This window comes from Gossypium raimondii, chromosome 1 (assembly GCF_025698545.1).
Source record: "Gossypium raimondii isolate GPD5lz chromosome 1, ASM2569854v1, whole genome shotgun sequence".
Taxonomy (NCBI): domain Eukaryota; kingdom Viridiplantae; phylum Streptophyta; class Magnoliopsida; order Malvales; family Malvaceae; genus Gossypium; species Gossypium raimondii.
The window spans coordinates 10214038-10228471 of NC_068565.1; the positions used below are offsets into that span (position 1 = coordinate 10214038).

Consider the following 14434-nt stretch of genomic DNA (forward strand, 5'->3'; position numbering starts at 1 on the left):
AATATTATAATATTATATTACAAATAATTAATTAAGATGATTAGAATTCTATTCAAATAATTTATTTTATTTTACATTAATAAAATTAGTACAATTTTTTACATCAAAATTTTAACTAATAAGTATAAATTAAATTATAATAGTCATATTTTTATATTTTATATTTAGAGTTTTATTTAAGTAATAAATATATTTTAAATCCTATAATTATAAATTAAATTATAATATTTTGAAATTAATTTAATAATATGATAGAGAATATTCTCAAATTTTTTTTAAAAATATTTATGATAGATGTAAAAATAAATAGATTATAAAAAAATGGCAAAAAGAGAAAAGAAAAAAAGGAGGGAAATTCGAGTAATATTATGAACCGTCTTTTGCAGCAGAGGGGGCAGCCAAAGGCTTGAAAATTAAAATAAGAAACGCGGATTGTCCAAAACGACTTAATTAGAAGGAGAAAAATGAAAGAAAACGACGTAAGGATTTCGTTCTACATTGTTTTAAACGTCCTTCTCTCGATCTGTAATTTCTAACAAAATCATCTTCTTGCTTTAGATCTCGCTTTCGGAAAATATTCGTCTACAACGTTGTCGTTTTATTTGACCCGCGGTTTCTTGAAATATCCTCTCCGGTATATTTTTCATGGCCTGTCACTGAATCTCTACGCTGCTGTATACGACACCAGTTAGTCCTTTTTTGTTTTTTTGAAAGCATTACTTTTAGTCAAAGTTTAGGCTAATAAGCTAGTGCAAGTGAATTGAATTTTGGATTAGTTGATTGAAATTCAGTTAGTGGATGATTGGAAATTTGAATGTGAACTGTTTCAGTTGGAATTTGGGTTACTTTTGAATTAAAGGAGCTGAAGTTTATTGAGATTAGTTGGAATTGAATCGAGTATTGATTGAAGCTTTTTTTGATTGTTTAACTGATTATCATAGTTGTGATGCAATGCTTTGAACTGTATAAAATTTGACCAAAACAAAGAAATCAGAGTCTTTTCGATTTTAGTTATGTAAAATGTTATGTATAAATCATCATATTTTTAACTGTTTGGGGTTTGGAAGTTTTTTTCGTCAATGTCGATTTTGCTTTTATATAAGACCTTAGATGCAAATATGCTGTTGCAATTTATTATTTATTTACTGTAAATTAGGGGTAGCATGGAAGCTAATCATCGGGGGTAGAGGTTGAGCCAGTGACTGATGATATTGTTAGTTAAATTGTAGATTCATGGAGGAGGTTGTACTTTTTTTCGCCCCCTAGCCTTAGCCTTTGAGTTGCAAGGGTGCATGGAACTAATGAGCATTATAAAGATGAAGACAAAGTGAAAATTTGATATATTTAATTTGCTCTTTGTTGGTGAATTTGCTGGGGTTTGATTCCTGATAAGAATCATTGGTAATGTCTGGAGAATTCTTTCTTTTTGTGGGGCTTGATTTGATTAAAATGTACTGGTGTTCATTTCTTTTATGAATGCTTACTACTGCGATATTACTTCTCCTGGCAGGCTTAGTTTTTAGAGATCACATACTAGGTAGCAGACGTCGTTGTATTACTCAAAACCATGGGGACTGAGAACCCTGGTCGTCCAAATTTTCCCATGAGACCTTCCTCTACCCGTTTTGCTTCTGCTCCTCCAACTATGAGACCTTTTTCATCGTCAGGTCCTGTGGTGGGATCAGAAGCCAGCAATTTTAGACCTACTCCACCGGTTGCTTCACCAACTATGATGCCTTCTTCATCAGCCGGGCCGAGCCTGCCTCCTCGTTTTGGTGATCCATCAGTTCCATCTCCTCCCATAACATCTGTCCCACCATCCAGGGGTCCTCACCAGCAATTTCTAACACCGCCATTTCCTTCAACATCTCAAACTCCCCCTACTCATGCACCACCTGTTGGGCAGCCACCTTTTCAACCTCCTACAAGTCAAGTATCAGCACTGCCAGTTTCTTTTAGACCACAAACACAAGTACTGCCAGCGCCAATGAGATCTCTGCCGCAAACTGCAAAATTTCCTCCATCCAGTGGGAATGTTCCTCAACCGTATCAGATTCATCATTTTTAGGCCCCAGACCCAATTTTCAGCAGAATTTTCCCCGTCCAGATTCATCTTATACTGCTACAAACTCCAATTTCCAGCCACCTTTTGGTGGATATCCAAGCAAGCAGCCTGCAGGTTCACAAGCATCACCTTTTCCATCTCAGCAAGGAAGTTATATGCCTCCTCCACCGGCATCATCTTATCCCTTTCCTAGTCAGCAAGGAAGTTATGGTCCTTCTCCACCAGTAGCAGCTCCCTTGGGCTACCAATTAAGAGACCAAATGCAACATCCAGGCTCTGCACCTAATATTGGCGGCGCCCAAAGCTTAGCAGAAGATTTTAGTTCACTCTCTCTTGCATCTACACCTGGATCAATTGAGCCAGGGCTTGATTATAGAACACTTCCTAGGCCATTGGATGGTGATGTGGAGCCAAGTTCTTTTGTTGAGATGTACCCTATGAATTGCAATCCTAGATACCTACGGCTTACTACAAGTGCTATACCAAATTCCCAGTCCTTGGCTTCAAGATGGCATTTGCCTCTAGGTGCAGTTGTTTGCCCTCTTGCAGAGGCTCCTGAAGGGGTAAGTGTCTTGAGAATCAATAATATTTTATGTTTAGGTCTACAAAACAATAACTGTATTTTGTTGAAGTCTCATATGTTTTCCTGTCAATTACGGTTTTTTCCTATTCAGGAGGAAGTGCCAGTAATTAATTTCGCTTCAACTGGTATTATTCGTTGTAGAAGATGTCGCACTTACGTGAATCCCTATGTCACATTTACTGATGGGAAGGAAGTGGCGTTGCAACATCTGTTCTTTACTAAATGATGGTAAACTCATCTCACTTAGGAAACAATGATATAATTCAATGGTTAAATGTTCAGTGAGTTTCATCAAGTGTTTGTTCTTGTAACTGATGTGTTTGGGGTGCTTTTTTTATGCTGTACATACTTTTATCTGCTATCTGCTATATCTTTTGTCTTTGGAAGGTCAAATACCATTTGAAGGCCATGAGCTAATTGCTCACTTATAGAGACTTGCATCAACATATGCATCAGCTTTCTGCAAGCTTGCTTGTCATGTGAATCTTCCCTTTACTTTTTGCTATCTCAAGTCATTGGTAAATACAAAGTGCAATTTTTTATATATTATTTTTTTTTGAAATTGAGTTAATGGTGGGTGGTGGTATGACATTTCACAGTCTCTTCTTTATTGGCATTGTAATTTTTGTTTATTTTTCTGTTGTATCCTATTGGTTATATTTTGTGGCAGATAGGTTTTCTTTTCCCTGGTAAATCACTTTAATAGTTGGAATTAGAAAGCATATATATTAATCTGATTCAAATTCCATATTCAGTTCCAGGTGAGTATTTTGCAAACTTGGATGCCACTGGCAGAAGAATTGATTTAGACCAGCGACCTGAGCTTATAAAAGGCAGTGTGGAATTTGTTGCACCAATGGAATACATGGTGCGGCCTCCGATGCCGCCACTGTACTTCTTTCTCATTGATGTATCAATATCTGCAGTAAGAAGTGGTATGATTGAGGTAAGCACTTCCTCGTAAGCATGTGATTATCTATGGTCTCATAATGTGTTTAATAAATTCTTGTGTTATTCTAATAAGGGTCATAATGGCAAAGTCATCTAATAGTAACGTAAATCAAGAAAATCTGAATTACGCTTGAGCTGGTTTCTCTTTTCCTGTTCACCTATTAGTCCTCAAAGATCAATATTAGAGCTCTTCAGATTTTCTGTTGAATTGCTTTGCCTTGGTCTAAAACGTGTCTATAAAGTATGTCCTACAAGATTGTTGCCTTACTATGGAATTGATAGGTAGGAAAGAAATATATGTTAGCCCTGCTTCTATTACTTAAGGCTTTTTGGATGCTGGAAAACTTGTTTAGCTGATTGTTTATCCAGGTTGTTGTATGCATTGTTTGATCATAATTTGAATACTTAAGTGTTAGGTCTGCATGCTTTTGCTCTGGCCTTTTGGTCATAACACTAAGAATTACCTCTGGAGGCCATGCTGCTTGTTTCTCTTTCCTTTATTTCTCCATATTGTATAAGCACGTGATGGTTTCCGCTGACTTGCAACATATTTGTTAGGTTGTTGCTCAAACTATACGTTCATGTTTGGATGAGCTGCCTGGCTTCCCCAGAACTCAGATTGGTTTCATTACTTTTGATAGCACAATTCATTTTTACAATATGAAGGCAAGTGACATATGAGATCAGTGGAAAAGTCTTTTTGGGATGCCTCAAATTTTCTCCATTCCTCTAAAGTACATATGAAATAATTTTTTGGCTTCTGTCTTTGCAGTCATCTCTTACGCAGCCTCAAATGATGGTTGTTTCAGATCTGGATGATATATTTGTTCCATTGCCAGATGATCTCCTTGTCAACTTGTCTGAATCTAGAAATGTGGTTGAAACGTTCCTGGATAGCTTGCCCTCTATGTTTCAGGACAATGTGAATGTGGAATCTGCTTTTGGTTCTGCACTTAAGGCAGCATTCATGGTTATGGTATGTTGTTTTCTCTACCATAGCTATTACTAACGATAAAATTCCTTTTAGTTTCTTGCTGATGATAATATTGTCTATTGGTTGTTTGACAACCTATTTACTGCAGAGTAAACTTGGGGGGAAGTTGCTAATTTTCCAAAATACATTGCCTTCCATGGGAGTTGGTCGCTTGAAGTTGCGTGGACATGATCTTCATGTGTATGGAACTGATAAGGAACATAAATTGAGATTACCAGAAGATACCTTCTACAAGCAAATGGCTGCTGATCTTACAAAGTTTCAGATAGGGGTTAATATTTATGCCTTCAGTGACAAATACACCGACATAGCTTCCTTAGGTACAAAGATCACTGTCCTTTTTTACTATCAGTTTAAAATTGATATCGAAGTTAAGAAGAGCTTTTAATGACACTTGATGTCATGCATTTCAATGTAGGAACCGTGGCAAAATATACTGGTGGTCAAGGATATTATTATCCAAGCTTTCAGTCAGGCATTCATGGGGAGAAGTTGAGGCATGAATTAGCCAGGGATCTGACTAGGGAAACAGCCTGGGAAGCAGTTATGCGCATAAGATGTGGAAAAGGTCTGTTGATTCTTTTTATTCATTGTTGCTCTTGTAACTTATTGCTATGAAGCCATAATCCCAATGTAGTTGGATTAGCTACATGAATTTTTTTTCCTTCAATCTGGATGCTGATGTGGGCTAATGCTTATGGAAAATGCTATTATCGTTTATTGTTTGGTTTCCTTATGATTTTGTTATAACAAAGCCGTTGATACATGCCATTTGGTACTTGCACCAGGGATTGGGTTTACATCTTATCATGGAAACTTTATGCTAAGGTCCACAGATTTATTAGCACTTCCAGCCGTAGATTGTGACAAGGCATATGCAATGCAGTTATCCTTTGAGGAGACACTGCTGACAAATCAGACAGTATATTTCCAAGTTGCTTTACTGTATCCTTTAAGTGGCTTACTGTATAAATTTTAATTTCTTGGGTTATTCCCTTGTTTGCTGAAACTGCCCGGGTTACTTTTATAAGTGGGAAAGGATATGGGTCACTGATGTCTCTTTAACGATTTAAAGATACACTGCATCTTGTGGAGAGAGGCATATCAGAGTACATACGGCAGCTGCCCCTGTTGTTGCAGATCTGGGGGCGATGTATCGCCTGGCTGACACGTCTGCCATTGTTTCTTTGCTTTGTAGACTCGGTAAAGTTAAATAAAACCTCCTGTGCAAGATTTGCTATTTGTTTTTCTGGATCTTAGTTTCAGAGGGTCATTTTTTCTAATCAACTGAGGTTTTGTAGCTATTGAGAAAACTTTGACCAATAAACTTGAAGATGCCAGAAATTCTTTGCAACTAAGGATTCTAAAAGCACTCAGAGAATACCGCAATCTCTATGCTGTGCAGCATCAGTTGGGAGCTAGGATGATTTATCCCGAGTCTCTAAAGTTCTTGTGTTTGTATGGATTAGCACTCTCTAAATCTGTACCCCTGAAAGGGGGATATGCAGATGCTCAACTTGATGAACGCTGCGCAGCAGGTTTCACCATGATGGCATTACCTGTTAAAAAGTTGTTGAAGCTTTTATATCCTAGCTTGATTCGAATTGATGAGTTTCTTCTGAAGGTAAAGGCTTTGGCCCTTTAAATATATTTTGACAAAGATGTAGAGTTTGCAAACATAACATCCCTTCTGTTTCATATTTGCAGCCATCTGCTCAAACTGATGATTTCAAAAACATTGTGAAGAGACTGCCATTGGTTGCGGAAAGCTTAGATTCAAGAGGCCTTTATGTATACGATGATAGTTTCCGTTTTGTCATATGGTTCGGTAGGATGCTTTCACCTGATATAGCTAGGAATTTACTTGGGCCAGACTTTGCATCAGAATTATCAAGGGTATGAATATTCTTATGGTGATAAGATTTTTGAATATTACATGCTTACGATCTCTTGTTGATGAACGTATTCTAATGACAATAAGATTGTGGAGTATTTATGTTTCATCTGTTTTTGTAACCATTTTATGCATAAGGAAACTAATATTGTAATTGCATTTGCTATATATAAGATTTGCTTCAAATGCTGGTCTTTATTGTCATATCAACTCTGACTTGAGTAGACCGTCTGATATGATTATTAGGTAAAAATTTGGATTGGTCTTATCGTATGGTTTCTAAGTATTTAGAAATGAATGTCAATTATTCTTTGTTTGTTTTGTGTCTTGGAACCTTCACTTGCATGCTCACTTTTTTCCACAATAATGTTACTTTGCTCATGTTACTCACCTGATTCTTCATTGTTTTCTCTTAAACTTCAGGTTATGCTTAGCAGGCACGATAATGAGATGTCAAGAAGGCTGATGGGGATATTGAAGAAACTGAGAGAGAGTGATCCTTCATATTATCAACTTTCTTATCTTGTAAGGCAAGGTGAGCAGCCCAGGGAAGGTTTGTTGCTACTTGTAAATCTTCATGAGGATCAGATGGGCAGTACCGGTGGTTATGTCAATTGGATAATGCAAATACATAGACAAGTCCAGCAAAATGCATGATGAATTGTTCTGGAGTTTTCTAGATTTCTTCAAGTCTTATTGTGCTTTCATTTGGGGGCATTTTCAGTATAGTTTTTTTGTTGGAGATTAGCAGTTTGAGTAAGCAGAAGACGATAGGTTTCTTCATTCACAACACTTTTTTAGTTTTGGTCCCATACATGGTGTCCCATTCAATCTCTGAGTTAATGATGTCTTAGTTAGGTGCTTCTTTTCTCAGAAAACATTACACGAAATGCTTCATGGTTTTACTTTTGTTTCTGTTTACTTCAATTCCGCAGGAGTTGATCATCGCATGGGTCTATTAATTTCCATGAAATGAATTTTTCATATGACATTCAAATTTTACTTTTGTTCTTTATTTTTTCTCCCCCTAGGTTTTGTTTAGAAAATGGTATATAACCAATTGCTAAAACGTTATTCAATGTACTTTGGGATTTTAAATGTTATATTTATTAAGGAAATTTATTCTGAATAAAATTTATGAAGATTTTAGACTTCAAAAACGGGTTAAAGATATAGGTATAATAACAAGTTAGTATTTGGTACATCTGTTGTATATTCTTTTTATTTCATAAGCAACATTAAAAAATTGTCACGTGTTTCTTTTTTTTAGAAAAATATTTATTATTTTTAATATTTTAATATATCCTTACAGGACACTTGTTAATTCCTCACCTTGCTTGTTAAGTTTAAAAATTGAATCGGAAATGTACCAAATATTTTTCTTATATCAATATATAAAAAATTAGAACTGCATGTTGCTAATATTTATAGCAAAGACAAAAGGATGTCCATGAGCAGAAAGAGATACATGTTACGAACACCTTTGATAGTCATGTCTGCGTTGCTTAAATCCATGATCTCAGATGACTTTAAGCTTTTTAATGGCATTTGCCTTGAGCTAATTTCAGAAGCCATTTTGCTCAACCTGTTTTGACAGCAACATATCCAATAACAACTCCAACGGGCAATCCACATCCGTACCCGATCAACGCACCTTTCAGGACAAAACTTGTTACAGTCTGCAGCTCATCATGTGCCTCTTTGAAGATTGATGATGGAGGTGGTGCTTGTCACCCATCTGCGTTGCAACCTCTGGATAATGGAAACCCGCATAGACCTATGTTTCCATGGTATGAAGCATTTTCAAATGTATTGAACTGTCTGCCTTGAGGAGTCGGTCCTGTGAGTCGGTTATCCGAAAGGTTTAAGAAGGCAAGAAATGTTAGATCAGCGAGTTTGTGAGGAATCTGGCCATTGAGCTTGTTTGAAGAGAGGTCTAACCATTCAAGTTGGGTCAAATTTCCAATGGATTCAGGGATTTGACCACTGAAGCTATTATGAGACAGGTTGGGCCCTCTGAGTGAATTATGCTGTCCCACAAAACTTGAAATCTCTCCGACAAACATATTGTTTGAGAGATCAATACTTGAGAATATTGTCAAGATTTTCTCAAGTTTAATCTCAAATCCTTTGATGGTCAAACTCACAGAATAATGGTAAGAGAAATTTCTTGTTCCCATATATGAAGAAGTTCCTTGTTCATCGAGATTCCACATGCCCTTCATGTTGTCAACGTACCCTTTTGGTAAAGGCCCGGCCAAGTCATTGTTAGCAAGGTCTAAAATTCTTAACTCGGGAAAAGAATGATTTACCATGGGACTTGGTAAGAAACTGTGCAATTTGTTGGACCGCAAAACAAGAACTTGCATTTCAGGCAGTGTTTCCAGCCAGCGAGGGAATGTATCTTTGATCTTGTTGTTACCAAGATCCAACACTTGCATGTTTCTACAATGAACCAAAGATGGTGGTATTGACCCTTCCAATTCATTGCCATTGAAGTTAATATTGTTCAACCCACATTTCTTATCAAATGTGTCAGGGATGGTTCCTTGAAACCGATTCATTCGTAAATCCAACACTGACAAACGTTTGCTGAAGTTCCCCAAACATGGGGGAATTGTTCCATTCAAGTTGTTATAAGACAAGTCGAGAATTTCAAGGGAAGTTCGATTACAAATCAAAGAAGAAAGCTCTCCAACCAGACTGTTGTTGGAAATGGAAAAAAAATGAGACAGTTAAGGGTGGAAGTGGGAGAGCACCTTGAATGAAGTTTGAATGAAGATCAAGTGTTTTCATTTTCCCACGGAAGTCGCTCTATGTGTGTTAGGAAGTTGTGAGAAAGATTCAAATAGCTCAAAGTATCCAGCCCTTTGTTCAGTATCCACTTGGGATTCTGGCCATGGATCTTGTTGTCAGAAAGGTCTAAACTCATTAAATGTTTTGAGCCCTTTAGGAATCTGGGGAATTCGTTCAGGCTACAAGAAGCCAAGGACAAATACTGAAGATTAGGCCAAGTATAGCTGGAATTGATGCTACTGCTCACTGATACACCATTATATGAAAGATCAAGGAATCTAAGATTTGGAAGGTTTGAAAACATGTCCAATTCTACAATTCCTTCATCGTTTCCCGAACTGTTTTTCCTAAGGTGAATAGCCTCTAAACTCTTGCAAGTATTTAGACTCCTCGGTATTTGCCCTTGAAGAGAATTTGAGAAAAGACCCAGTGTAACTAGATGGCCTGAATGGCAAAGTTCATCGGGTATTTTTCCACTCAGGTTGTTCATTGAAAGGTCTAAAATCGTGAGATCACTTTGTGTTCCAAGATAATTTGGGATTTCACCAGATAGTTGGTTGGACCAAAGTTGAAGGACTTGAAGGCGAGGCAAAGATGCTTCAGCGTTTGGAATTTTACCAGTGAAGCTGTTGAGCATAAGCTGAAGAAGCTTCAAGTTCTGCAACTCAATTATTGTTGGAACAATGGCAGCATTTACAGCAAACAAAGTAACAAGACAGAAGCAAAGGTGATCGAGCAAAAGGATAACAAGCAGAACAGCAAGAAACTTGAATGCACAGACAAATTTTTGTAACTGAACATTACCATTTTTTTCATTCAAATTTGAAATAAAAAGGAGTTACAATTTTGGCTCAAATGACAGTTACCTAATAATCTAACTGCCTCCACTAATGCTTAACTAATACAAACTTAAACAACTACAAAGATAAGCTGACATATCAGCTTTTACATCAAAAATCAAATCATAAACTTAGTCCTACTAACTTCAAGAGTTGGTTATAATTGAACTAAGCTAAATAACATTACAACAAAATTATTAAAACTGGTTGCTTCATTCGGTCGAGTTTCATTCTTGCGCACCAAGCAAAATGAGCTGAGCTCGATAGCTGCTGCTGGTCTCGACAGTAGCTTGCTGCTGGCTTCATGTTGCATTGCAGTCCAGCTCTCAACACTCCTCCTTAGACTGTATGCAACACATTCCAATTGCACTTCTCAATGATTCAAATCGAGCAGCCCCTAAGGGCTTGGTTAGTATGTCAGCCAATTGTGCCCCTGAGCTGCAATGCACAAGGCTGACTTCCTTTGCTTGTTCAGCTTCTCGAACAAAATGCAGTTTAATTTTAAAATGTTTAGTTTTACCATGGAACACAGGATTCTTGGCTATGGCAACTGCTGACTGGTTGTCCACCCAAATTTCAGTTGCATTAGCTTGTGTTTCATTAAGATCCTGAAACAACTTCCTAAGCCAAATGGCCTGATTGACTGCTGCTGCTGCAGCAATGTACTCTGTTTCAGCTGTGGACTGAGCAACAGTTTGTTGCTTCTTTGAACTCCAGCAAAACATGCCCAATCCAAGTGTGAAGAAGTATCCAGAGGTACTCTTCATGTCATCGAGGGATCCTGCCCAGTCACTGTCAGAGTAACCTTCCAATTTTAGTTCCTTCCCACTTTCAAACATCACCCCAAGGTTAGCTGAGCCTTTGATGTATCTAAGAACCCTTTTTGCAGCCTTCAAATGTGTCTCATTACAGCAGTGTATGAACCTCGAAAGCAGACTAACACCAAACATGATGTCTGGTCTGGTTGCTGTTAGATACAACAAGCAGCCTACTAGGCTTCGATAGTGCCTCTCATCCACCCTTTGCTGATCACCACTACTAGTCAACTTTTCTCCATGAGCCACAGGTGTACTTGCTGCTTTACTGTTTTGCATGCAAAATTTGCCAAGAATCTTCAAAGCAAATGTGTGTTGGCTGATGAAGATGCCTCGATCAGACTGGTGAACTTCCATACCAAGGAAGTATGTCATGATTCCCAAGTCTGTCATCTCGAATACTTGCTGCATTTGAACCTTGAACTCATCAATGAGCTCAACTTTGCTCCCTGTTACTAACAAGTCATCCACATACAAGGAGACAATCAACAAGGTTTCAAATTCTGACCTTTTAACATACAAAGTAGGCTCACCAAGACTCTTCATAAATCCAAGCTTGGTCAGGTAAGCATCAACTCTGTCATACCAGGCCCTTGGTGCCTATTTCAGGCCATAAAGGGCCTTTCTCAGCCTGTATACTTTGTCTTCATGTCCAGCAACTTCAAAACCTTCTGGTTGCTCGATGAAGATCTCCTCCTTGAGAAAACCATTCAGGAATGCTGACTTTACATCCAATTGATGAACCCTCCACTTCTTCTGAGCTGCTAAAGCAAATAGCAGTTTGATTGTATCCAGTCTTGCTACTGGTGCAAATGTCTCCAAAAAATCCACTCCATATTGCTGACTGTAGCCCTTCACTACAAGCCTGGCCTTGTGCTTGTTCAGTGAGCCATCAGCATTGTACTTGGCCTTGTACACCCATTTGACTCCTATGACATTCTTGTGTTCTTGTCTGCTCACCAATTCCCATGTCTGATTTTTGTTGATCATTTCCAACTCAACTTCCATAGCCTTCATCCAGCTTCTGTCCTTGATAGCCTCTTCAAAGTCTGAGGGCTCAATCACAACAACATTGCACCTTTGATAAACATCAGCCAAAGTTTTGGTGCCCCTCACTGGTGTATCATCAACAACATCATCACTTGGTCCTTCTTCTGCAGGTTCAGCAACCAAGTCTAACTGGTCCATTTCAGACATATCAACTTCAACACCATTCAAATTCCACACCTTATCCTCATCAAATTTTACATCCCTGCTAACTAAGACCTTCTTTGCTGTAGGATCATACACTCTATAACCCTTCTTGTTGCTGCTATAGCCAACAAAGATTCCTGGTGCAGCCCTGCTCTCGAGCTTGGTCCTCTTCTCTACTGGAATAAGAGCATAACACACACAGCCAAACACTTTTAGGTGTGTTACAACTGGTTTGACTCCATGCCAGGCCTCAAAAGGAGTCTTATCCTTGACTGCTCGAGTTGGCAGCCTGTTGAGCAGGTACACTGAGGTGTTAACTGCCTCAGCCTAAAATTGGCTTGGAAGCTTGCCTTGAAACAAGAGACACCTGGCCATGTTCAGCACAGTCTTATTCTTCCTCTCACAGACTCCATTCTATTGAGGAGTATAGACTGTTGTAAGTTGATGATGAATCCCAACATTGTCACAAAGCTTCTGAAATCTCTCAGACACATATTCAGAGCCATTATCAGTCCTTAAGGCTCTAATTTTGCAGCCTGACTGATTTTCAGCATATGCCTTAAACTTGCAGAAGACTTCAAACACTTCTGACTTCTGCTTCAAGAAGTAGACCCAGCACAACTTTGTTAAATCATCTATAAACAGGACAAAGTATCTGTTCTCATTGATTGAAGGTGTTCTTATGGGACCACAAACATCAGAGTGCACCAATTCGAGCTTATTTTGAGCTCTCCAAGCACTGTCAGCAGGAAAAGGCAGTCTAGCCTGCTTACCAAGCTGACAAACCTCACAAACATTCCCACTAACCTCAATCTTTGAAATGTCATTAACCAAATTCAGCCTATGTAGCAGATCAATAGATCTAAAGTTGGCATGGCCAAGTCTCCTATGCTATAAGTCAGTGTTGTCAACAAGGCTGGTGTATGCCTTCTTTTCTACTTGGCTAACATCCAGCATGAAGCACCTATCGGTCATAGAGACTGTGACTAACTCCAGACCATTCATGTCTTAAACAATACAACAACCATTTTTAAAGACCAAGGTATACCCTTTTTCAACCAATTGGCCTACACTAAGCAGATTCTGGTCTAAGTCAGGTGCAAAAAGTACATCTGAGATCAGCTTGTTACCTGAACCAGTGCTAACCAGCATATTGCCCTTGCCCTTAGCCTCAATAAGCTTGCCATCTCCAATTCTGATCCTCGAGTGAAAGCTTCTGTCTAGGCCCTTAAACAGCTTCTCATCTGCTGCCATATGATGTGAGCAGCCACTGTCTAGTAGCCAATCATTGCTGGCCTTGGTTGTGCCAATAAAACAGGTTGCTGTGAATACATGCTCCTCCTGAGCTTGCATGTCCTCAGCAGGTCTAGCTTGTTACAGAGCAGCCTCCCTTGGTTTGCCCTTGCACATCTTCTCCACATGGCCAAACTGCTTGCACTTTCTGCACTGGATATCTGGCCTAAACCAGCAATACTTTTCTGAATGTGTTGTCTTCTTGCAGTGAACACATGGTGGGAACACTCTTTTTGCTTCATCTCTTCCTAACTTGACCCTTCTATTGTGCCAAGTCTTCTTACCTTTTGCACTCACACTCGAGCCTTCACTGGCTTTAGCCTGGAAAGCAGCCTAAGGATTCTCCTCCTGCCTATTTGCCCTCCTTTGCTCAAGTGCATACAGGGAGTTTATCAGCTCAGACAATGAAATGGCTGATAAGTCCCTCGAGTCCTCAAGAGAAGAGATTTTTGACTCAAATTTCTCAGGGAGAGTTGTGATAACTTTTTCAACAACTCTGCTCTCTGTGAAGTCCACTCCCAGGAGCCTAATGTGTTGACAATGGCCATTATCCTGTCTGAGTACTGCTTGATGTTCTCAGATTCCTTCATCCTCAAATTCTCAAAGTCTCTCCTGAGATTAATCACTTGCTGTTGCCTTGTCTTGTAAGTCCCCATGAACTCCTCCTTCAGCTTCTCCTAGGCCTGCTTAGGTGAGTCACAGGCCATGATGCGAGTGAATATCACATCAGAGACTCCATTTTGCAAGCAAGCCATAGCCTTGTGCTTCTTGGCTCTCTCCTCTGCATGCTATCTCATCTGTGCTATAGTAGGATTAGCTCTCAATGGAGGTGATTCAGCATCATTCTCGATCACACTCCAAAGATCGTGTGCCTGAAGGTAAGTCTTCATTTTGACTATCCAAATGTAATAGTTTTCTCCAGTGAACACTGGTGGAGGTGGTGGAGTAAAACTCATCCTGCTAGACTGAGTTTAAAAAGCTTCGATCTTTTTAAATTTTGAACTTTGCTG

At 38.8% G+C, this 14434-nt stretch overlaps 3 protein-coding genes across 3 annotated transcripts; 1 reads left to right on the forward strand and 2 right to left on the reverse strand.

The window, feature by feature from the left end:
* Positions 1 to 513: 513 nt before the first annotated feature.
* On the forward strand, positions 514 to 7502 carry LOC105781474 (protein transport protein Sec24-like At3g07100). The gene is given in 15 exon segments (XM_052631584.1): positions 514 to 687; positions 1511 to 2045; positions 2048 to 2628; positions 2740 to 2831; positions 2833 to 2876; positions 3404 to 3594; positions 4158 to 4265; positions 4372 to 4575; positions 4682 to 4913; positions 5012 to 5161; positions 5382 to 5538; positions 5669 to 5796; positions 5895 to 6217; positions 6301 to 6489; positions 6911 to 7502. Coding segments are annotated over 14 exon segments (3111 nt in total). The 5' UTR covers positions 514 to 687; positions 1511 to 1567; the 3' UTR covers positions 7145 to 7502.
* Positions 7503 to 8217: 715 nt separating this feature from the next.
* On the reverse strand, positions 8218 to 9051 carry LOC105781483 (receptor-like protein 9DC3). Its single transcript, XM_052628710.1, has one exon. It carries the CDS (start codon positions 9049 to 9051, stop codon positions 8218 to 8220), a length of 834 nt encoding a protein of 277 aa, XP_052484670.1.
* A 218-nt stretch (positions 9052 to 9269) lies between these two features.
* On the reverse strand, positions 9270 to 10435 carry LOC128039873 (leucine-rich repeat receptor-like serine/threonine-protein kinase SKM1). The gene is made up of 2 exons (XM_052628748.1): positions 10364 to 10435; positions 9270 to 10049 (listed from the first exon to the last, which is right to left on the reverse strand). Exons 1-2 carry the CDS (start codon positions 10433 to 10435, stop codon positions 9270 to 9272), a joined length of 852 nt encoding a protein of 283 aa, XP_052484708.1.
* Between the last annotated feature and the right edge of the window lie 3999 nt (positions 10436 to 14434).